This window comes from Callithrix jacchus, chromosome 16 (assembly GCF_049354715.1).
Source record: "Callithrix jacchus isolate 240 chromosome 16, calJac240_pri, whole genome shotgun sequence".
NCBI lineage: Eukaryota > Metazoa > Chordata > Mammalia > Primates > Cebidae > Callithrix > Callithrix jacchus.
The window spans coordinates 97,684,442-97,708,639 of record NC_133517.1 but is presented as its reverse complement, the minus strand read 5'-3'; the positions used below and the strand labels follow the sequence as shown (position 1 = coordinate 97,708,639).

The following is a 24,198-nucleotide window of genomic DNA, read 5'->3' as shown; positions in this document are numbered from 1 at the left end:
CGGAATACTGTGGTAGGAGGATTGCGTAAGCCTGAGAGATGGAGTCTGCAGTGAGCCGTGATCATGCCACAGCATTCCAGCCTGGGCTGTAGAATGAGACTCTGCCTCAAGAGAGAGAGAGACAGTGACAGTGATAGAGATAGAGACAGAGAGACAGAGGGCAGGGTGACTCTAGGCTTTTGCTTTTGTTGTTTTGATTTTTTTTTTTTTGAGTGAGGGAAGGCAATGGTATTTGAATCAGTGTTCTTAAGAACAGAGTTCTTATACTTTAGGGAGCTAGTGTGTTTTCACTGAGCTAAATTTTATAACATAAATTTCATAAAGTGTACAATTAAGTGGTTTTTCCTGTATTCAGTTTTTTGTGCAGTCATCACCACTGTCTAATTCCAGAACATTTTCAAAACTTCAAAAAAGGATCAGATTCACAGATAACAATATAAACCTTAAATGTAAATGGACTAAATGCCCCAATCAAACAATACAGATTGGTAAATTGGATAAAAAGTCAAGACACATCAGTGTGCTGTATCCAGGAAACCCATCTCACATGCAGGGAAACACATAGGCTCAAAATAAAGGGATGGAGGAAGATTTGCCAAACAAATGGAGAGGAAAAAAAAACAGCAGGAGTTGCAATCCTAGTCTCTGATAAAATAGACCTTAAACCAACAAAGATCAAAAGAGACTAAGAAGGGCATTACATAATGGTAAAAGGATCAATGTCTCAAGAAGAGCTAATGATCCTAAATATATACGCAGCCTATACAAGAGCACCGAGATACATAAAGCAAGTTCTTAACAACCTACAAAGAGACTTAGACTCCTACAACATAATAGTGGGAGACTTTAATGCTCCACTGTCAATATTAAACAGATCAATGAGACAGAAGATTAACAAAGATGTCCAGGACTTGAACTCAGATCTGGACCAAGCGGACCTAATAGACATCTACAGAACTCTCCACCCCAAATCCACAGAATATACATTTTTCTCAGCACCACATCACACCTACTCTAAAATTGACCACATAATTGGAAGTAAATCACTCCTCAGCAAATGCAAACGAACGGAAATCATAACAAACAGTCTCTCAGACCACAGTGCAGTCAAATTAGAACTCAGGATTAACAAACTAACTCAGAACCTCACAACTTCATGGAAACTGAACAACTTGCTCTTGAATGTTGACTGGATAAACAATGAAATGAAGGCAGAAATAAAGTTGTTCTTTGAAACCAATGAGAACAAAGACAGAACTTACCAGAAACAGTGGGACACATTTAAAGCAGTATCTAGAGGGAAATTTATAGCAATAAATGCCCACATGAGAAGCGAGGAAAGATCTAAAATCAGTACCCTATCGTCAAAATTGAAAGAGCTATAAGAGTAAGATCAGAAAAACTCAAAAGCTAGCAGAAGACAAGAAATGATTAAGATCAGAGCAGAAATGAAGATTAAGACACAAAACCCTTCAAAAAATTATTAAATCCAGGAGCTGGTTTTTAGGAAAGATCAACAAAATAGACTGCTAGCCACATTCATAAAAAAGAAAAGAGAGAAAAATCAAATAGATGCAATAAAAAACGATAAAGTGAATATCACCACCGATTCCACAGAAATAGAAACTATCATCAATGATTATTACAAACAGCTCTATGCACATAAACCAGTAAACCTGGAAGAAATGGATAAATTCCTGGACATTTGCACCCTCCCAAGCCTAAGCCAGGAAGAAGTGGAAACCCTGAATAGACTAATAACAAGGCTGAAGTTGAGGCAGCAATTAGTAACCTACTATCCAAAAAAAAGTTTAGGTCTTGACAGGTCAGAGCCAAATCCTACCAGACATACAAAGAGGAGCTGATATGACTCCTTCTGAAACTATTCCATACAATCCAAAAAGAGGGAGTCCTTTCCAAATCATTTAATGAGACCAACATCATCCTGATACCAACACTCGGCAGAGACTCACCAAAAAAAGAAAACTTCAGGCTAATATTCATGATGAACACTGATGCAAAAATCATCAATAAAATACTGGCACACGGATTGCAAAAGCACATAAAAAAACTTATCCATTATCATCAACTAGGCTTCAGCCCAGGGTTGCAAGGCTGGTTCAACATACACAATTCTATAAATGTAATCCACCACATAAACAGAACCAAAGACAAAAACCACATGATTATCTCAATAAATGTGCAGAAGGCCTTCGACAATATTCAACAACCCTTCATGCTAAAAACTCTCAATAAACTAGGTATTGACGGAAAGTTTCTCAAAATAAAGCTATTTATGACAAACCCACAGCCAATATCATACTGAATGGGCAAAAGCTGGAAGCATTCCCTTTGAAATCTGGCTCTAGACAAGGATGCCCTCTCTCACCACTCCTATTCAATATAGTATTGGAAGTTCTAGCCAGAGCAATCAGGCAAGAACAAAAAAATAAAGGGTATTCAATTAGGAAAGGAGGAAGTGAAATTGTCTCTCTTTGCAGACGACATGATTGTATATTTAGAAGACCCCATCGTCTCAGCCCAAAATCTCCTTAAACTGATAAGCAACTTCAGCAGAGTCTTAGGGTACAAAATCAGTGGACAGGAATCACAAGCATTTCTATACACCAATAATGGACTAACAGAGAGCCAAATCAAGAGCGAACTCTCATTCACAACTGCTACAAAGAATAAAATACCTAAGAATATAACTAACAAAGGATGTAAAGGACCTCTTCAAGGAGTACTGCAGACCACTGCTCAAGGAAATAAAAGAGGACACAAACAGGTAGAGAAACATTCCATGCTCATGGTTAGGAAGAACCAATATTGTGAAAATGGCCATACTGCCCAAAGTAATTTATAGATTCAATGCTATCCCCATCAAGGTACCTGTGACCCCCTTCACAGAACTGGGAAAAAGCACCTTAAACTTTATATAGAGCCAAAGGAGAGCCCACATAGCCAAGTCAATTCTAAGCAAAAAGAACAAAGCTGGAGGCATCACACTACCTGACTTCAAACTACACTACAAGGCTACAGTCATCAAAACAGCATGGTACTGGTACCAAAACAGAGATATAGACCAATGGAACAGAACAGAGGCCTTGGAGGCAACGCCACACATCTACAACCATCAGATCTTTGACAAACCTGACAAAAACAAGCAATGGGGAAAGGATTCCCTGTTTAGTAAATGGTGTTGGGAAAACTGGCTAGCCATGTGGAGAAAGCAGAAACTGGACCCCTTCCTGACACCTTACACTATAATTAACTCCAGATGGATTAAAGACTTGAACATAAGACCTAACACCCTAAAAACCCTAGAAGAAAACCTAGGCAAAACCATTCAGGACATAGGCATGGGCAAGGACTTCATGACTAAAAACACCAAAAACATTGGCAATAAAAGCCAAAATAGACAAATGGGACCTAGTTAAACTCCACACCTTCTGTACAGCAAAAGAAGCAATCATTAGAGTGAACCTGCAACCAACAGATTGGGAAAAAATTTTCGCAATTTACCCATCTGACAAAGGGCTAATATCCAGAATCTATAAAGAACTATAACAGATTTACAAGAAAAAAACCAAACACATCCAAAAGTGGGAGAAGGATATGAACAGACACTTTTCAAAAGAAGACATATATGAGTCCAACAAACATGAAAAAATGCTCATCATCACTGATTATTAGAGAAATGCAAATCACAACCACATTTAGATAGCACCTCACGCCAGTTAGAATGGTGATCATTAAAAAATCTGGAGACAACAAATGCTGGAGAGGATGTGGAGAAATAGGAACACTTTTACACTGTTGGTGGGAGCGTAAACTAGTTCAACCATTGTGGAAGACAGTGTGGTGATTCCTCAAGGAGCTAGAAACAGAAATTCCATTTGACCCAGCAATCCCATTACTGGGTATATATCCAAAGGAACATGAATCGTTCTGTTATAAAGACACATGCACACGTATGTTCATTGCATACAATAGCTAAGACTTGGAACCACCCAAATTCCCATCAATGATAGACTGGACAAGGAAAATGTGGCACATATACACCATGGAGTATTATGCAACCATAAAAATTGATGAGTTCATGTCCTTTATAGGGACATGGATGAATCTGGAAACCATCATTCTCACCAAACTGATACAAGAACAGAAAATGAAACACCGCATGTTCTCACTCATAGAAAGTGTTGAACAATGAGAACACATGGTCACAGGGAAGGGAGCATCACCCACTGGGGTTTGTTGGGGGGGCAAGGGAGGGACAGCAGGGGTGCGGGAAGGTTGGGGAGGGATAACATGGGGAGTAATGCCAGATGTAAGTGACAGGGGGATGGAGACAAAAAAACCATCTTGTCATGTATGTAGCTATGCAACAATCCTGCATGGATCCAAGGTGGCTGATTGCTAGCAGCTCGGGATTGTAGCTCCCAGTGAAAGTGCAGAGAACAAGAGGACACCAGACTTTCAGACTAATTTTTGTTGCTCATGCACCAGGAGATTCCCAGCGGAGGAGCCCTGCGGGTTGCCAGCACGACTCTTGTGGCTAGCACAGCGGTTTTGCCAGTGCCTCGTCGCGGTGGTTCTTGGTGCAGAGTAAACAGGACTGGTTCCCTTTTTGTCTGATGTTTGGAGCTCCGGGAAGGCAGAGTCACCTATTCAGCTGCTTGAAGGATGGACTCACGAAGGAAGCCAGACCAGAGATTCCCAGGCAGAAAAGCACCATCAATCTTAACGCCATTTTAGCCAGCGCAGTGGGTTGCTCAGATTCCAGCCTTGGGAATCAATAAATTGGACATCAACTCAGAAACCTAATTAGAAAGTCAGTAATTACAGAGACGACAGATGGATAAATTTATGACAAAGGGAAGAAACCAGCCTAAAAAGGCTGAGAATACCCAAAATCAGAATGCCTCTCCCTCTACGGGGGATCACAGTTTCTCATCAGCAGTGGAACAAGGCCTGATGGAGAACGACTGTGTTCCATTAACAGAAGTAGGCTTCAGAAGATGGACGATAAGAAACTTCTGGGAGTTAAAAGAACTTGTTCTAACATGATGCAAAGAAACTAAGAACTTTGGAAAAAGGTTTGACGAAATGCTAACGAGAGTAGATAATATAGAGAGGAATATAAGTGAATTAATGGAGTGGAAAAACACAACATGAGAACTTTGTGAAGTATGCACAAGTTTTAACAGCCAAATTGATCAAGCAGAAGAAAGGATATCAGAGGTCGAAGACCAACTTAATGAAATAAAACAAGAAGACAAAAATAGGGAAAAAAGAATAAAAAGGAATGACCAAAGTCTCCAAGAAATATGGGACTATGTGAAAAGACCTAATCTACATTTGATAGGTGTACCTGAATGCGATGAAGAGAATGAATCCAAGCTGGAAAATAATCTTCAGGATATCATTCAGGAAAACCTTCCCCACCTAGCAAGGCAGGACAATATTCAACTCCAGGTAATACAGAGAACACCACAAAGATACTCCTCATGAAGAGCAACCTCAAGACACATAATTGTTAGATTCACCAGGGTTGAAATGAAGGAGAAAATACTAAGGGCAGCCAGAGAGAAAGGTCAGATTACCCACAAAGGGAAGCCCATCAGACTTACAGCAGATCTCCAACCAAATGGAGAGCAAAAATAAACGAATAAATAAAAAGCAGGAGTTGCAATTCTCATCTCTAATAAAATAGATTTTAAAGCAACAAAGATCAAAAGAGGCAAAGAAGGTCATTACATCATTACATAAAGGTAAAAGGATCAATGCAACAAGAAGAGCTAGTGATCCTAAATATATACGCACCCAATACAGGAACACCCAGATACATAAGACTTATAAGGAGACTTAGACTCCCACACAATAAGAGTGGGAGACTTCAACATCAATATTAGATAGATCAATGAGATAGAAAATTAATAAGGATATCCAGGACTTGAACTCAGATCTGGAACAGATAAACTTAATAAACATTTATAGAACTCTCCACTTTAAATACATAAAATATGCACTCTTATCAGTACCATATCACACCTACTCACAGGTTTAAATGAAATACTGGTTGGCTCCTCATTTGTTATTTTCTTCCCTCATTTTTTTCCTGTCTTCATTATTAAGCACAATTATTGGCATAAAAGAGGTTTTTAATACCCAGTTTTAGCTAGCCCGGGCAATAAAGCAACACTTCCATTTTCTCTCCCTCTTTCTTTTCCTCTTCCTCTCCTTCATTCTCTTTCTTTCTTTCTCTTTCTTTCTTTCTTTCTTTCTTTCTTTCTTTCTTTCTTTCTTTCTTTCTTTCTTTCTTTTCTTTCTTTTGCTTTTTCAAGAAAAAAAAACAACTGAGGAAGACAGTACTTAAAAAAAAATAAAATAAATAGATACCTTGGTTACCTAATTTGAAAAGACCTGCAGCAGGCCTTTGGGAAAAAATCTTTTAGTGCTCCATTGTTTTTCTTAGTTTCTATTTTCTTTTATTTCCTTTTTTCACCATTGTATTAATAAAAATTCTGAAGATTCTAAATTAAGGCACAAGCCTAAGAAAACACCAAGAACTAGTCTTGACACACACTTTCATGGTTGTAAGACCTAGGTGTACCTGGAGAAAAGACAGAAGGAATTATCCTACTTCTACATAATTAAACACAGTTACCTGGAGAAGAGGTGATGGCCTGAAGGAGATGCTTATAAAAAGTATAATGTTGCCTGGAGCATTCTGCAATCATTTCTTTCATAAACCTAATACAAATTTAAGCGATTTCTCAGTGTCAAGGTTTCCCTGTTGGGGAAAAATATTTTGATGAAGGTGTTTACTTCTTTTTTATGTGGTATGTTAAAGCTTGTTGGCGTTTCAAAAAAGTCTTTTATGAATTATCTCAGGGACTATGACATGCATCTTTGATAGAGTAGAGTCTAATTAGTACTTTTATTCGTCCCTAGACAGTGAAAAAGCTGAATTATTTTGATTCTAATCCCCTCCCTCTCATGCTTTCCACTATCATTTTCAGACATTTTAATTCTATATAAGTTTAAAACCACACATAAAGTTCTTATTTTAAAAATTATAAATTTAGATTTTCACACATTTTCAAAGGATTTGCATTTTTATTGCATTTTCTCACTTGCACATGGGTTAGTTTTCTATTGTGTCTGGATAATATCCATTCATGTTTCCTTTAATGAAGTTCTGCTGGTAATAATTTATATTCTTCCAGTTTTGATTGGTTGAAAATGCTATTATTTCACCCTTATCTGTACTCATTTTCATGGAATATATAATTCCAAGTCAGCAGTTATTTTGTGTAAGTGTTACTTTTTTATATATTTTACAGTTTCCATTGAAAAGTCTTCTATCAGTCTTACAGTTGCTCCATCAGCATAGTATTTGTGTGGTGTGGGGGTGTGTGTGTGTGTGTGTGTATTTATTGCTGCTTTAAAGATTTTCAGTTTGTTTTCAATTTTCAGCTTGTCTACTATAGCACACCTATTTGCAGTTTTCTTTGAGTTCATACTGCTTGTAGTTCATAAAACTTAAATTTGGAGTCAGGTGTCTCATCAGATTTAGAGAGATAGAAGCGAATATTTCTACAAACATCACTTCTATGATTTTCATTTTCTTATTCATATTTTTATTCTGATATAATGTGTAAATATTTTTACTGCATACAATATTTCTCTTTTGCTTTTTTCTTATTTCTCTATTTCTGTGTGCAATTCAATTATTTTAAAATTGATAAATAAATTCTCTAGTATTTTCTTGTTTGTAATTTGCTATAAACCCTTCTGTTGAATACATAATTTAATTTTAAATTGATTTAGTTTTAGAATTTACACTTAATTAGCATTTTCTCCTTTAAAAAGATTTGAGTCATCTTTTTCCTTGTAGACTAAATAGTATTTTTAATTTTTCATTTCCTATTCTGTGATTTATTAAAAGTATTATAATTAAAAAAAATCTCTTCTGATATCTCAAAGATCTCAAAGTTCTGGAGTGTGTGTGTGTGTGTGTGTGTGTGTGTGTGTTTCTCTTTTGATCTCTCTCCAGTTTTAAGTCATGGAATCCCAATTGTTGGTATGCTTACTGATTATTTGTACTGAATTTTAGACATTGCCTAGGAAAATAATATAAAGTGTCTAGATGACATTTTCCTCCAGTGATAATTCATTTCTTTTGTCAAAAATGCATATGTAAAAGCATATTATCTTGATGCAGTTGAGGCTGTGTTGTATGGTTTAATAAGGCTGATATACTTCTGGTTTGTCTATATTCTTAAGATGTAGAAAAAAAAATCCTGCATGATCTGCACATGTACCCCAGAACCTAAAGTACAATTAAAAAAAAATTCTGTCTAAATCAGTCTAGACATTTTATGTTACTGAAGTTTTGTAATATGTGACTTTTTTGGTCTGACTTCTTTCAGTTTATATAATGTTATAAAGGTTCATTCATGTTATAGCATGTATCAGTGTTTCCTTTTTATTACTGAATAATATTTCTTTGTATCATTTGATGACATTTTATTTATTCAACGGTTGGAGTACATGTATGTTGTTATTATTTTTTGGCTAAGAATATTGCCACTGTGAACATTCATGTGCAATTTTTTGGTATGAACATGTTTTTCATCCTCTTGGGTGTATTTATACCTATGAAGATAATTTCTGGGTCATATGATAACTCAGTGTTCATCTTATTTCCAAATTGCCAAATTGTGTTTTCCATAGTAACTACCCCTCTGTGTGCGATGTTCCAGTTTCTACCTATTCAGGCCATACTTGTTACTTTCTGTTTATTTTTATTTTTAAAAATTTCATCCCTTCTGATGTGTGTGAAGCAGTATCTTGTGGGTTTGATTTTATTTTTCTAATGTCTAATGATGTTGAGTGTTTTTCCATGTGCTATTGGCCATTTTTATATCTTCTTTGGACAAATGTCTTTCCAGGTCCTATGTTCACTTTGAAAATTGGGCTGTGTATCTTGTTCTTGTTGCATTATGGGAGTTTTTTAATATTCTGGAAACTAGACCCTTATTAGATATATGATTTGCAAATATTTCTCCCTTGGTGTAAATTGGCTTTTCACTTTGTTGATAGTATCTCTTGATTCACAAAAGTTTAAAATTCTGATGATGTGCGGTTTATCTTTTTTATTCTGTGGCTTTTTTCTTGTTATAGCTAAGCAACTATTGTCTAATTCTGTATTGTGGAGATTTATATCTCTGCCTACTTCTAGGACCTTTATAATTTTAGCTCTTTGATCCATTTCAAATTTTTATATATCACTTGAGGTATTAGTCTAAATTTATTCTTTTGTATGGGCATATTCAGTTGTTCCAAAACCATTTGCTGAAAAGATGTTCTTTTCCCATTGGTTGTTCTTGACATCCATCCTTTTCAAAAATCAATTGGCCATGGATTTATCGGTTTATTTTTACTGTCATTTTTAGTGTTCATTTATGTGTTTATCTTTATGTAAGTGTGCCACTATTTTGATTACTGTACCTTTGTGTAGTAAGTTTTGAAATTGGGAATTGTGAGTTTTCCAAATTTGTTCTTCTTTTTCAAGATTGTTTTTGCTATTTGATATCCCTTGAAACTCCATATTAATTTTGGGATTAGCTTGTTCATTTTTTCAAAATAGATAGCTGGGCTTTTGATAGAGATTGAATTAAATCTGTTGGTCAATTTGGAGAGTGTTGCCATTTCTAAAATATTAAATGTTCTAATCCATAAACATGGGAATTCTTTCCATTTATTCAAGTCTTTTCAAATTTCCTTTAACGATATTTTATATTTTAAAGTATGCAGATTTTATGCCTCTTTGTTAAATTTATTCCTAAGTGTTTTTTTTTTTTTTGTTTTAGTACTGTTAATGGAATTGTTTTGTTAATTTCAGTTTTGGGTTGTTCATTGTAAGTGTGTAGTTGCTAAAGTGTTTTTTGTGTAATTACTTTGTATCTTGCAACTTTCTTGAATTCACTTGTTAGTTTTTTCCCTGCTTATTAAAAGAAAAAATAATAGAGATGGGGTTTGGCCATGTTGCCCAGACTGGTCTTGAATTCCTGAACTCAAGGTATCTGTCTACCTTGGCCTTCTAAAGGGTTGGGATTACAGGTGTGAGCCAATGAGCTTGGCCACTTAATCAGTTTTAGTTGTTTGTTTGTGTGTGTATGTTTCTTTATGGTTTTCTGTGGATAAGATCATGAAGTCTGTGACTAGTAAAAATCATACACTTCTTCCTTTACAGTCGGAATGCCTTTTATTTTTCTTGCTGAATTTATTGACTGGAGCTTCTACTACAATGTTGAATAGAATGATAAGAACAGAGTCACTTGTCCTGTTACTGATTTTGGAAGAAAGCTTTCAGTCTTTACCACTTAGTATGATGCCTTGTATCATGTTGAAGAAGTTCTCTAATATTCTTATTTTGCTAAGAGTTTTTAATTATGAAAGATTATTACATTTTGTCAAATGCTTATGTGCTATAGCGGGCCTAGAGTTAGAGCCTGAGCAACGTCATTTTATAAGACAATGCTGTTTTTTCCAAAAATAAGTTGTACTGTCCCATTCTCCTTACAATAACTGCTGACCTTGGCTTCTGTAAACAAAACTGCTAGCTTGCTCTAAAGAACGCACACCATGTAAAGCTGCTTGTCTTTTTCTTATTAGTAACTGTCTGGCCTTTGCTTATCAGTAGTTACCAAGATAAGCTTCTGTAGAGTTGCTTGCCCTGCATCCAGGATGTGGTTTTTCAGCTTAAATACCCTGCTCCCCCTGAGTTCGGGGCCCCGGGTTGGAGAGACGTGAGTCCTCCGTGGTCACCGGCAATAAAGACCCTGCAATTTGGCATACTTTTGTCTTGGTTGATTATTTCAATCTCGCATCCAATACTTAACTTTTTCTGTGTTAATAGAACATTTTTAATCCTTTATTCTGTTAATGTGATGTATTGCACTGATTGATTTATGTTCAACCACACTCTTATTCCTGAGATAATTTCTTAGTTGTCATAGTGTATAATCCTTTCGATATTTTGCTGAATTTTATTTTCCTAGTATTTTATTAAGAATTTATGCCTCTAGTTTTTAAGGGAAATTTGTCTATAGGTTTCTTCCGTTGCCTTTGGCTTTGGTGTTAATTTTTTGTGCATTCATCTATGTTTATCTTTATGCAAGTATGACACTTTTTTGATTACTGTACCTTTGTAGTATGTTTTGAAATTGGAAAGTGTGAGTTTTTCAACTTTCTTCTTCTTTTTCAAGATTATTTTCGCGATATGAGGTCCCTTGGGTAATTCTGGCCTCAAAAAGGAATTAGGAAAGATTCCATCCTCTTTTGTTTTTTGCAAGAGTTTGAAAAAATTGGTGTTTATTTTTTAAATGTTTGGTTTAATGCACCAGTCAAGCTTTGTGATCTTGGACTTTCCTTTGTTAAGAGATTTCTACTTCATTTTTGAAGATTAGTTTTGCCAGAATTAGAATAATTGGTTTATAGTATTTTTCTTTCAGCACTTTGAATATTTCATCGCACTGCCTTTTGGCCTTAATGGTTTCTGATGGAGGATGCCTTCAAAACTAAACCAGGCATTTTACAACTCTGCTTTAGCCTTTGCTTCTTTTTTGTGCAGGCCTTGAAAACAAACCTGAGGTGAAAGCTTAGGTCTTTTGCTAGTCTTTCCTCTGCATGCACACAGACCTGTTTTGGCATGATTATGGCCTTCTAATTCTTAGAAAATGTGAGAAATGTTCAGCGTTCATATTACTCAAAGCATCAAGTTCCAGTCTAAATTTTTGGTTAACCTGTTGTTTGCCCAGTTTTGCATTCATTGTTACATGCAGGAAACACCAATTTATTTGCTTGTATATATTTTCTACAAATGTCCCTGGGTAATTGTTTTACCTTTGGGTGAGTTCTGAATTAAGAAAGATCAAGCAAGCTCTTTGAATTGGTCCAGGAGGTAGCCACCAGACAGACATGTCAAAACAAATTACCACAATTCTTTGTGAATCAAAACTGTTCTGCTGTTGCCTATACTGAGACTGTGAGCTGTAGGGACTGGGGGATGCAATGAAAGAAAACACCACAAAGATTATAGTTCTTTCTAAGATTCAGTGGGGTTTTCTTTATTAAGTGTTCTTCTGTTTGCAGCATGCTCTTGGTTAGTTTTTAGACTCTTGAAAAAGTTAATTTCTGACAGTTTTTTGCCAGCTTTTTTGTTGCTTTAATGAAAGGACAGACTTTTGGGACATTCCTTACTCTGCCCTTTATTCTGATGCCATACCACTTCAGGGAGGTTTTAAGTGAAGTTTGTTTCATGGAGGAATTAAGAAACTGTTTGGTAATCCAAGGTTGCGGTAGGGGGCAGTTGGATATATTGATAATGCTGATATCTTGCTTTTGCATTTGTATTAATTTTTTAAAAACTTAAGTTCAGGGGTACAGTGCAGGTTTGTTATATAGGTAAACTTATATAATGGGAGTTTGTCATTATTTTGATACCCAGGTATTAAGTGTTGTACCCATTACTTTTTTTTACTGATCCTCTCTTTCATCCTACCCTTCACCCTCTGACTGGGCCCAGTGTCTGTTGTTCATCTCTGTGTGACTATGTGTTCTCATCATTTAGCTCCCATTTAAAAGTGAGAACATGTGATATTTGGTTTTCTGTTCTTTCATTAGTTTACTAAAGATAATGACCTCCCGCTCCATCCATGTTCCTGCAAAGGACATGATGTCATTTTCTTTTTTGACTGCATATTATTCCTTAGTGTTTGTGTAACACATTTTCTTTATCCATCTACCACTGATGAACATGTAGTTTGATTCCATGTCTTGCTGCTGTTAATAGTGCTGCGTTGAACATATATGTGCATGTGTCTTTATGACAGAACAATTTATGTTTCTTTGGATATATAGTTGGTAATGGGATTGCTGGGTTGAGTGCTATTTCTGTTTTTAGGTCTTTCAAGAATCACCACCGAGCTTTCCACAATAGTTGAACGAATTTACACTCCCACCAGCACTGTGTCAGTGTTTATATTCACTGCAACATCTCTAGCACCTTTTTTACCTTTTTAATAATAACCAGTGTAACTGGTGTGAGATGGTATCTCATTGTGGTTTTGATTTGCATTTCTCTGAAAATCAATGATATTGAGCATTTTTTTTTCATGTGCTTTTTGACTGCATTTAGGTCTTCTTTTGAAAAGTGTCTATTCATGTCCATTGCCTGCTTTTTAATGTGTGTTTTTTTTTTTGTAGATTTAAGTTCCTTATAGATGTTGGATATTAGACCTTTGTCAGATGCACAGTTTGCAAAATTTTTCTCCCATTCTGTAGGTTGTCTGTTTACTCTTTTGATAGTTTCTTTTGCTGTGCAGAAGCTCTTTAATTAAATAGATCTTATTTGTCAGTTTTTGCTTTTGTTGCAGTTGTGTTTGGAGTCTCTGTCATGAAATCTTTTTTTTTCTTTATGTCCATAATGTTATTGCCTAGGTTGTCTTCCAGGGTGTTTATAGTTTGCAATTTTACATTTAAGTCTTTGATCCATCTTGAGTTGGTTTTCGTATGTAGTATAACAAAGGGATCTGCTTTCAATCTTCTGTTTATGGCCAGCCATAACATGGATTTTTATATGTTGAACCAACCTTGCATCCCATGATAAAAGCCCAGTAGATCATGGTGGCTGGGCTTTTTGATGCGCTGCTGGATTCAGTTTGCCAGTATTTTGCTGAGGATTTTTGCATTGATGTTCTTCAAAGATGTTGACTTGAAGTTTTCTTTTTGTTGTTGCTATATTTCTGCCAGGTTTTGATATCAGGATGATGCTGGCCTCATAGAATGAGGACACTGTTTTTGGAGTAGTTTCAGGAGGAATGGTAACAATTTTTTTTTTGCACATCTGCTAGAATTCTGCTGTGAATTCATCTGGTCCTGGGCCTTTTTTTGGCTGATATGCTACTTATTACTGATTCAATTTTGACTCCCAATACTGTTCTATTTAGAGATTCAGTTTCTTCCTGGTTCAGTCTTGGGTGGGTGTATGTATCCAGGAATTCATCTATTTTTTCTAGATTTTTTTTTTTGACATGGAGTCTCATTCTGTTGCCAGTCTGGAGTGCCCTGGCATGATCTCAGTTCAATTACAACCTCTGCCTCTGGGTTCAAGCAATTCTGTCTCAGCCTCCCAAATAGCTGTGACTACAGGTGCCTGCCACCGCACCCAGCTAATTTTTGTATTTTTAGTAGAGATGGGGTTTTACTATGTTGACCAAGGGTGTTCTCTATCTCTTGACCTCGTGATCCACCCACCTTGGCCTCCCAAAGTTCTTACAGATTTTGTAGTTTGTGTGGATAGTATTGTTCATAATCTTCTCTGATGGTTATTCATATTTCTGTGGGGTCATTGGTAATATTCCTGTTGTTGTTTCTAATTGTGTTTACTTGGATCATCTCTCTTTTCTTTGTTACTAGTCTAGCTAGCAGTGTGTTTTTTAATTAATTTTTTCAAAACACCTCCTGGATTTGTTAGTCTTTTGAATGGTTTTGTGTATCTCAATCTCCTTTGGTTTAGTGCTGATTTTGGTTATTTCTTAGTTTAAATTGCGAGGTCTGGCTGCAGCCAATGGAGATCAGATACAGCCGTAAGGATGACTCCAAATGCGTAAGGGATAAATTTGTTTGTTTTCCTTTGTTCATTGTCCTCTCGTGGCAAAATGGCAAGTGAGAATACCCTTCCTGCAGTCCAGGAAGTAAAAATTGCATTGCTGAAAAATCCTTTGTCTCAGTACTAATTTTTCTATGCGGCAGCAAATATCTAATTCTAGCACAGTTTCTTCATAGTGTTGATAGACTTTACAATTTGATATGTTTTTGCAGTGGCTGGTACTGGTTTTTCCTTTCCATATTTAATGCCTCCTTCAGAAGGTCTTGTGAGGAGGCCTGGTGGTGACAAAATTTCTCAGCATTTACTTGTCTGTAAAGGATTTTATTTCTCCTTTGCTCTGATGCTTAGTTTGGGTAGACATGAAATTCTAGTTTGAAAATTCTTTTCTTTAAGAATATAGAATATTGTCCCCCACTTTATTCTGGCTTGTAGAGTTTCTATAGAGAGATCTGCTGTTAGTCTGATGGGCTGCCATTTGTGGATAACCCGACCTGTCTTTCTGGCTGCTCTTAACATATTTTCCTTCATTTCATCTTTAGTGAATCTGACGATTATGTGCCTTGGGGTTGTTCTTCTTGAGAAATATTTTTGTGGTATTCTCTGTATTTTCTGGACTTGAATGGTGGCCTGACTTGCTAGGTTGGGGAAGTTCTCCTGGATAATATCCTTAAGAGTATTTTCCAGCTTGGATTTATTCTCTCCGTCACATTCAGGTACACCTATCAAACATAGATTAGGTCTTTTCACATAATCTCACATTTCTTGGAGGCTTTGTTCATTTATTTTCACTCTTTTTTCTCTATTCTTGCCTTCTTGTTGTATTTCATTGAGTTGATCTGTAATCTCTGATATCCTTTCTTCTGCTTGGTCAGTTCAGCTATTGAAACTTGTGTATGCTTTGTGAAATTCTTGTGCTGTGTTTTTCAGCTCCATCAGGTCGTTTATATTCTTCTCTAAGCTGTTTATTCTAGTTAGCATCTCACCTAACCTTTTTTCTAGGTTCTTAGTTTCTTTGCATTGGGTTAGCACATGTTCTTTTAGCTCAGAGAAGTTTGTTATTACCCACCTTCTGACGCCTGTTTCTGTCAGTTCATCAGATTCATTCTCCATCCATCTTTGATCCCTGGATGGTGAGGAATTGTGATCCCTTGGAGGAGGAGAAGCATTCTGATTTTTGGTGTTTTCATCCTTTTTGTTCTGGTTTCTTCCCATCTTAGTGGCTTTATCCACCTGTGGTCTCTGTATTGGTGACTTTTGGATGGGGTCTCTGAGTGGACATCCGTTTTGTTAATGTTTAAGCTATTTTTTTCTGTTTATTAGTTTTCTTTTAACAGTTAGGCCTCTCTGCTGTGGGACTGCTGGAGGTCCACTCCAGACTCTGCTTGCCTGAGGATCACCCACAGGGCCTGCAGAACAGTAAGGGTTGCTGCTGGTTTCTTCTTCTGTTATCTTTGTCCCCGAAGGATACCCGCAAGATGTTGGCCTGAGCTCTTCTTTATGAGGTGCTTTTTGGGTATGTGGAGGTCAGGGAGCTGCTTGAGGAGACAGTCTGTCCCTTATAGGAGCTCAAGTGCTGTGCTGGAAGCTCCATTGTTCCATGCAGAGCTGCTGGGCAGATAATACCTTTCAGTCTGCTGCAGCAGAACTCATAACTGCCTCTTTTCCCAGGTGCTCTGACCTAGGAAGGTCAGCTTTTTTATAAGTTCCTGAAGTGCTGTTGCCTTTTTTCAGAGACGCCCTGCCCCTCATGTAGTAGTCTAGTCACAGTCTGCCAGCAGAAGTGTTGCTGAGCTGCCACAGGCTCTGCGCAGCTGCTGTGTGAACTGCCTTGGTATTGGCTGACTGCCTTGGTAGTAGGGGACACCCTTACCCCCCACTGAGCTGGACTCTCCCGGGTCCAGCTATGCTTGCCACGAAACTCTCAATCCAGAGCATTTCAGATTGCTTGTTTTGTCGGAGTGGTACCTGCTGAGCCAGATCTCCTGGCTCCCTGTCTCAGCCCCCTCCCTTTCAGTTGAATGGGTGGCTCTGTCTCCCAGGTGTTCCAGGCGCCAGTTGAAACGGCCGCCCAGATTTGTGTGAGTTTGTGTGTGCCAACCTGCGGCACCAGCCGTGCTGAAAACCCGTGGCACTTTTCCTCCCGCAAATCTCCTGGTCTGTGAGCAGTGAAAACTTGCTTGGAAATGTGGTGAGCATTCACCTTCTGTGTTGTTTTTGCTGGGAACTGCACTCTGGAGCTGTTCCTATTCGACCATATTGGATCAACCCCCTCCCCACTTTGTTTTGAGACAGAGTCTTGCTCTATTACCCAGCTTGGAGTGCAGTGGCATGATGTTGGCTCACTATAACCTCTGCCTCCAGGGTTCAAGTGATTCTCCTGCCTCAGCCTCCCAAGTAGCTAAAACTACAGGTGCCCACCATTATATCCGGTTAATTTTTATATTTTTAGAAGGGATGGGGATTCACCACTTGGGCCAGGCAGGTGTTGAACTCCTGACCTCAAGTGATCCACCTGCCTTGGCCTCCCAAAGTTCTGGGATTACAGGTGTGAGCCACCACATCCAACCTTATTCCTAGATTCTGAATTCTTTGAGTGTAAAGATGGTGGCCAGGCACAGTGGCCCATACTTGTAATCCCATCACTTTGCGAGATCAAGGATCATCTGAGCTCAGGAATTCAAGACCAGCCTGGCCAATGTGGTGAAATTCTGTTTCTATTAAAATTGCAAAAATTAGCTGGACAGACACCAGAAATCCCAGGTATTTGGGTGGCTGAGGCGGGAGAATCACTGGAACCCAGGAGAAGGTGGAGGTTGTAGTGAGCCAAGATTGTGCCCCTGCACTCCAACCTGGGCAAAAGAGTGAGAGTTTGTCTAAAAAAGAAAATTAAAAAAATTAAAGATGGTGCTCGTCTCCTCAGATCCTAGGACAGAATATTGCATCTGTGATGTTTTAAATATTAAATACAATTGATTTTTCACTAGAGTTGATTGTGGTAGATTGAGTAGGGTTTATTCTACCTATTTTTTAAATAGGAAAGTGCAGCTTTGAAAAGTTATGTAATTTTCCCCTACAAACACAAAACGAATAATTAAGCCAGAATTAGAACTAAGATTTTTAAAATTTGTATCCTGCCTTAAATGAAAATCTTTGAAAGTAGGGCTACAGACAAGAAATTTAAAAATACAAATAAATGTGGGAAATCAAGCCCTCCACAGTCAGACGTGGATTAAATCTCAGTTGAATGGCCATATAAAGCCTATTTAAATATTTCTTGTAGATGAAGCCATAGGAAATCAACTGAATTTGTGAATTCGTTCTCAAACAGCTATAGTTACACTAGCTTCCTTGCCATTGCTTGCACTTGACATGCTCAGTTCTACCTCAGGGCCTTTGTTCATAAACTGTTGCATCTGCCCGAAAGACTTTCCAGAGATACCCAAGTAGCTGTCTCTTACCTCCTTCAAGACTGCTCAAGTTTCAATTTAATAAGATCTATCTGTATAATAAAGCCTACTTACTGTATATAAAATTTTTGACTCTGAAGCAGTCCCATTCCACTTACGTTCCACTTTTTTCTTTTTCTTTCTTTCTGTTTCTTTTTTTTTGGGATGGAGTTTCACTCTGACGCTCAGGCTGGTGTACAGCGGCATGAATTTGGCTTACTGCAACCTCCACCCCGGGGTCAAGCCATTCTGCCGTCTCAGCCTCCGAGTAGCTGGGACTACAGGCAACTACCACTATTCCCAGCTAATTTTTTGTATTTTCGATAGAGATGGGGTTTCCCATGTTGACCAAGCTGGCTATGTTCTACTTTTTCTATTTCTCGTAGTTTTTCTCTTATAACTTTCTTATGTTTATTGATTTCTGTCTTCCTCTGCTCCCCACTAGAATGTAAACTCTCTGAGGACAAGGATTTTAATTTTGTAAAATTCTTGGTTTGTTCATTGGAATCTTAAAATGGCGATTTCCTAAGTAGCCAGAATATAACTGCTTACAGAGTAGGCAATTAATAAATATTTACTCAACTGATAGGTTTTTTTAGAGAACAGCTTCAACATGAAGCATGAAGTTAACTAGGCCTCATCTGACACCTCAGTAGTTAAATAATAGGAAGGACATTATAGCTCATTTATTAGTGGACCTAGAAACTACAAAGTAAAAACTGAATCTTGGCTTTGAAGGATATTAGGTTTATAACAAATAGGACTATGCCTACCATAGCAGTGGCTACATAAGGAGCTCATTGTCATGAAAGATGACAGAAATTAAAGCATGTCTGGAATTTACAAAGGTAGCCATTACTTGACACTATTAGTATGTCAGTATATCAGGTTACAGCTTGAAATTGCCTTATATTCTATTATAGATGAATTGTGCATGTAAATTGACTATATATACTTGACTGTAGTAGATAGGGTAGGAAGGATAGTAGAAAGTCTGAGAAATTCTGGAGAATTCTTGGTAACTGCACATTGCCTTAACTGTTTGAATCCCTGCAGAATTTTTTCTGTGTTTTTCGGTGTTCCGTGGCTTTCCTAGGATAATGATCATTCAGAATCATTATTGTTTGTGACACATTGTGCACTTTGTAGTTTAGGCATTTATTTTACGTAGAATTTTTTTGATAAATATTTCTATATACTATCCCTTTTCTATTTGTTTTTCTCTTTAGGAACACTGATTATGTATATTGTATATTGCCCTTTCCTGATACTGATATCAGTATCTTTTTCTAAAATCATTTTATTATTTTTCAAAATTGTTATTTTTGTGTTGATTTCTAAATTTTATCTACCATCATTCTGACTAATTTGAGTTATATTTTATTTGTTGAACTTCTTGATATTTGGAGATTTATACATAACCTTATGGTATTAATTTATAGTTTAAATGCATTATGATCAGCACGTATACTGTATGATTTCAGCCTTTTTCTTTTTACATAGACTTGCTTTTATATTCTTATAGTATGCCTTGGTGAATGTGTATTCTGCTATTGTTGGGTGGGTGTTCTACAGATGTCAATAAGGCCAAGTTCATTGATGGTGGTGTTTTTGTTTTTAATTATTTACTTACATTCTATATGTTTTATCAACTCCTGAGAGAAGAGTGTCAATCTTTAGTTTTTGGATTTGTCAATTCCTCTTTTCAGTTCTGTGTTTAAAAAAATTTATGAATTTTGAAGATCTGTAGTGCCTACAAACTTAATTAACCATGTTGTCATTATGAAAAAAATCTCTCTGTATCTATGGTAATAGTCTGTGTTCTGAAGTTTAATATGTCTAATATTAATGCATTACTCTTTTTAAATTAGAGTTATGTGGTGTTTGTTGTGCTCATTCCTTTACTCCTTCATGCCCTTATCCCCTTTATTTTTAACCTATCTATCTTCTTTATATTTAAAGTGGATATATAGTTGGATCTTGGATGTTTTGTTGAATATAATCTGAGCATCTTTTCCTTTAACTGGTATACTTAGACGTTTGAGATTTAATATTTATATTTTGGGGTTTAGTTCTAGTATCTTGCTGTGGGTTTTCTAATTGTCCCATCTGTTGTTTGTTTTCTTTTCCTAACTTTATTTAGATTGAGTTTGTTTCATCCTCTCCTTTCCATTCTTATTCCACAATCTCCACTATTGCTTTTATTAGTTTTACCTGTTTGTTTTATGGCTTTAGGTGTTCTAGGGTTCACAGTTTACATCTTTTACTTATCACAGCTACCTTCAAATAATGTTATACCATGTAACACATTGTGTAAGAACCTCCATTTCCCTTTTTCTATCCTTTGCTATTGGCTTTATGGATTCCACTTTTACGTATGTTGTAAACTCTGAACTATGTTGTTATGAGTTTTGCTTTAAACAGTTAATTATTTAATCTTGTTAATGAGAATGCTCTTCTTCTTCTTCTTTCTTCTTTCTTCTTTCTTCCTTTCACCCATATATTTACCATTCCCAGCACTTTGCAAATTTCTTTGTATAGAACCACAAATATTTCCATCGGGTATCACATTCATTTAGCCTGAAGAATTTTCTTTAACATTTTTTGTAGTACAGATATGCTGGTCAGGAATTCTTCCCAGTGTTTAGTCATAAAAAAGCTCTTTTGCTTACATTTTTAAAAGATTTTTTTTCTGAATTCGAGGCTGACAGTTTTTCTTTTTTCTTTCAGCATTTCAATCATGTTATTTTGTTGCTTTCTGTTGTATATGATTTCTGGTGAGGAGTCTGTTTTCATTTTCTAGCTTTTATTTCTTTATATGTGGTGTATTTTTCTCTTTAACATTAGTTTTCAGAAATTTGATTATAATGTGCTTTGGTATGTTTTTAATTCTTGTCTGCTTGGGGTTTGTTGAACTTCTTAGATATTTGGGTTTATAGTTTTTTTCAAATTGCTTGATAGTGTCCCACATCTCATTAAAGCTTTGTTCAGTTATTTTAGTCTTTTATCTTTCTTAGTCGTCAGTTTCCTGGGACCTCCTCAGAGACGAGTCAGCAAGTGGGAGAAAAGAGGGAAGCATTTATTCCTGCATTTCCATGTTCTGTATGTGTGAATGCAAAGCAGTTTGCTCGTGTCTCATGTTGCATGGTGTCCTTAGGCGAGTGAAAGTTTACATTGAATTGGTCTCCATAGCAGTGGCTAGAATAAGAGGTAGGGGGAGAAGCTTTTTAGGTGATATACAAGAGATGTTTTGTACTCTCCATGTGTAGTTACAGTTGGGAAAATGACAAATGATGGAAGGTTTGTGGGGCTGAGGAAAGAGCAGGTGACAGTCTACTATAGTAGCATCCCCATTTTTTTTTATATCTATCTTTTTTTTTTGTTCTTCTATTTTATCTTGCTTGCACTTCAGTATAAACTTGTTGCTTATAGACACATTGAAGTGTTTCTTTACTTTAAGGAGCTGTTGTTTAGAAAATTTAACTACATGGTTCACTTTATTCAAAATGAATAAGGGATCACAAATTAGATATTCCAGGGCAGAAATTTTAAAAATAATTCTTCATTTACTATCAAGTAGAGTCCTGAGTATAATGTAAATACTTCATAAATACCTCTGAAAAAAAGTATTAGGATAGAGGGCTCCAGATCAGCTTGCCTGGATTTAAATTCTAATTTTTCCTTTTTTTAAGTAGTGTAACATTTGATACCTTAGTATATCTGTGTATGTCTTGGTTTTCCCATTTGCAAAACTAGTATAATGACAGTACTTCTCTCATAGAGATAATGGCAGAATTTAACATGTTACTATAAGAAATCTAGAACAATACGGTTTTTCTAGTAATCCTCTCTAAGAGTTAACAAGCACCATTTTTGTTTTTACTTATGATAACTGCCTTGATTATGCAGTAGTTGCTTGAGCACTATATGTGTAGGTGAATATGTGTATATGGGCATCATTCTAGTTTGTATTTTTATATTTTATTATTCAAAGTTTCTGAAATAGTGAAACACAAAGTTAGCAGAATTGCCTATTTTGTTTAATCAAATTTTGAAATACTTTGGATATATTCCCTTTCTTCTTTTGCAACCTAAGTCATTTAGTATTTTGTTGTCTGTAAATGCTATTTACTGTATTGTGATTCTTTCTGTTTTCTTGTGCAGGACCAAAAGATCTCAGATTGCTATAACTGAAGGTATATTTGAACTTCCTAATCTCACAATTCAAGCTACAAGAGCACAGACACTTCTCTTGCAAGCAATATATCAAAGTTGGTCTCATATTGGAAATGTCAGCTCTTCTGCAGTGAATGAAGTTTTGATAAATGAAATCTTCCTAAGTATAGGTAAGAGCACAATCTTTTTGATAAGAATATGGAAAATTTGTGTTAGAGGCAACTAATATTTTATTATTAAAATACATATGTCTAGCGTGGTCAACTTAAATTGTAATATGTTTCTGTGAAGATAGAAAATCCAGATTATGAGTTAAGCCATCCAGTTTTTTTCCTTCCTACCAATTTCTGCCTATGTTTCATAATTGCAAATAACTATTTTTCACCAGCTTCTTGCATAATTTACCTTTTGGATAACTTGAGGTTATCAATACATGTGTTTGAAGTGACAGCCAAATCAAGTATAAGTACAGGATACTTGTTTTAAGTTGTTTCTGTTTAAAATAATAATGTTAGGTTTGTTGGTAACACATAGGTAGTTTTTGAAGGTTACATTTTTAAGTGTAATTATGCTTAAAGTAACATTATTTTTAATTTATCTATTAAAATAAGGTGACTTTCGTGCTTACATGATGCTTTTGAAGGTTTTCATTTGGGACCTTATATTTTAATTAGAGTTTTTTTATTTGGCCTAGCTATTGACTAAAGTAAAATACAGGTTGATTATCCTTTATTCAAAGTGTTTGGTACCAGAAGTGTTTCAAATTTCAGATTTTTTCCATATCTGGAATATTTGCATGTACATATATACTGGGAATGTGACTCAAGTCTAAATATGAAATTCATTTACATTTCCCATATACTTTATGCACATAGTCTGAAGGTAATTTTATATAATATTTTAAATAATTTTATGTGACTTAATCACATGAGGTCAGGTGTAGAATTTTCTACCTGTATCATGTCAATGCTCAAAAAGTTTTAAATTTGGAGCATTTCAGATTTTGAGATTTTAGATTAGGGATGCTCAAGCTGTACTAGTTTTGTTGCCGGCTTTTAGCATTATATAAAGAATAACATAATAAATGTTGGAGTAGGCTAGAGATTCTTCACTTGGAGCTTTTGAAAAGATAGTTTTCTGAATCCCCTGACATAATATGCAAATTTTAGTGTATATATAAACACACACCCAGAGATACATATATATATCTTCTTTTTGAATTGAACTTACTGCTCCTGTCTAATAGAAACTTTGTACCCTTTGAACAGCATCTTTTTATTGCATACCCACCCCTACCTTATTCTACCCACATTTTGTAACCACTGTTCTGCTCTAACCACCATTCTGTTCTCTATCTATGAGTTTGACTTTTAGATTCCACATTTAAGTGCGATCTTGCAGTATGTGCTTATTTCACTTTGTATAATGTCCTCCAGGTTCAACTGTGTTGTCCTAAATGACAGAATTTCCTTCTTTTTGTAAGGCAGAATAGTAAGCTGTTGTGGATATATGCCATATTTCCTTTATCCATTCATTACTTAATGGACACGTATACTGATTCAATATCTTGTCTATTGTGACCAATACTACAATGAATATGGGAGTGCAGATGTCTCTTTAACATGATTTCATTTTCTTTGGACATATACGCAGAAGTGGGATTGCTAGATCATATGATAGTTATATTTTTAGATTTTTTAGGAACTTCCATATCATTTTTCGTAATAGTTGTCCTACTTTTCATTCCCACCAACAGTGTCTCTTTTCCTCCAAATCCTTGCTAAGACTTATTTTTCATCTTTTTGAGACTGGTCATTCTAACAGATGTGTGCTTATATCTCATTGTGGATTTAATTTACATTTCTTTACTAATCAGTGATGTTGAGTATG

The 24,198-nt window shown here is 36.1% G+C and overlaps 1 protein-coding gene across 29 annotated transcripts in view; it reads left to right on the top strand.

Moving 5' to 3' along the window:
- Positions 1-24,198, top strand: part of VPS13B (vacuolar protein sorting 13 homolog B) — an 822,207-nt gene that overhangs the window by 145,425 nt on the left and 652,584 nt on the right. For all 29 annotated transcript variants that reach the window (XR_013528186.1, XR_013528187.1, XR_013528188.1 and 26 more), the window contains one exon: positions 22,297-22,478. Coding sequence is in view for 18 of the 29 variants with exons in the window: in XM_017965662.4 (XP_017821151.4) it covers positions 22,297-22,478 (182 nt within the window). In the remaining 11 variants the exon portion in view is untranslated. The remainder of the gene's footprint in view (positions 1-22,296; positions 22,479-24,198) is intronic.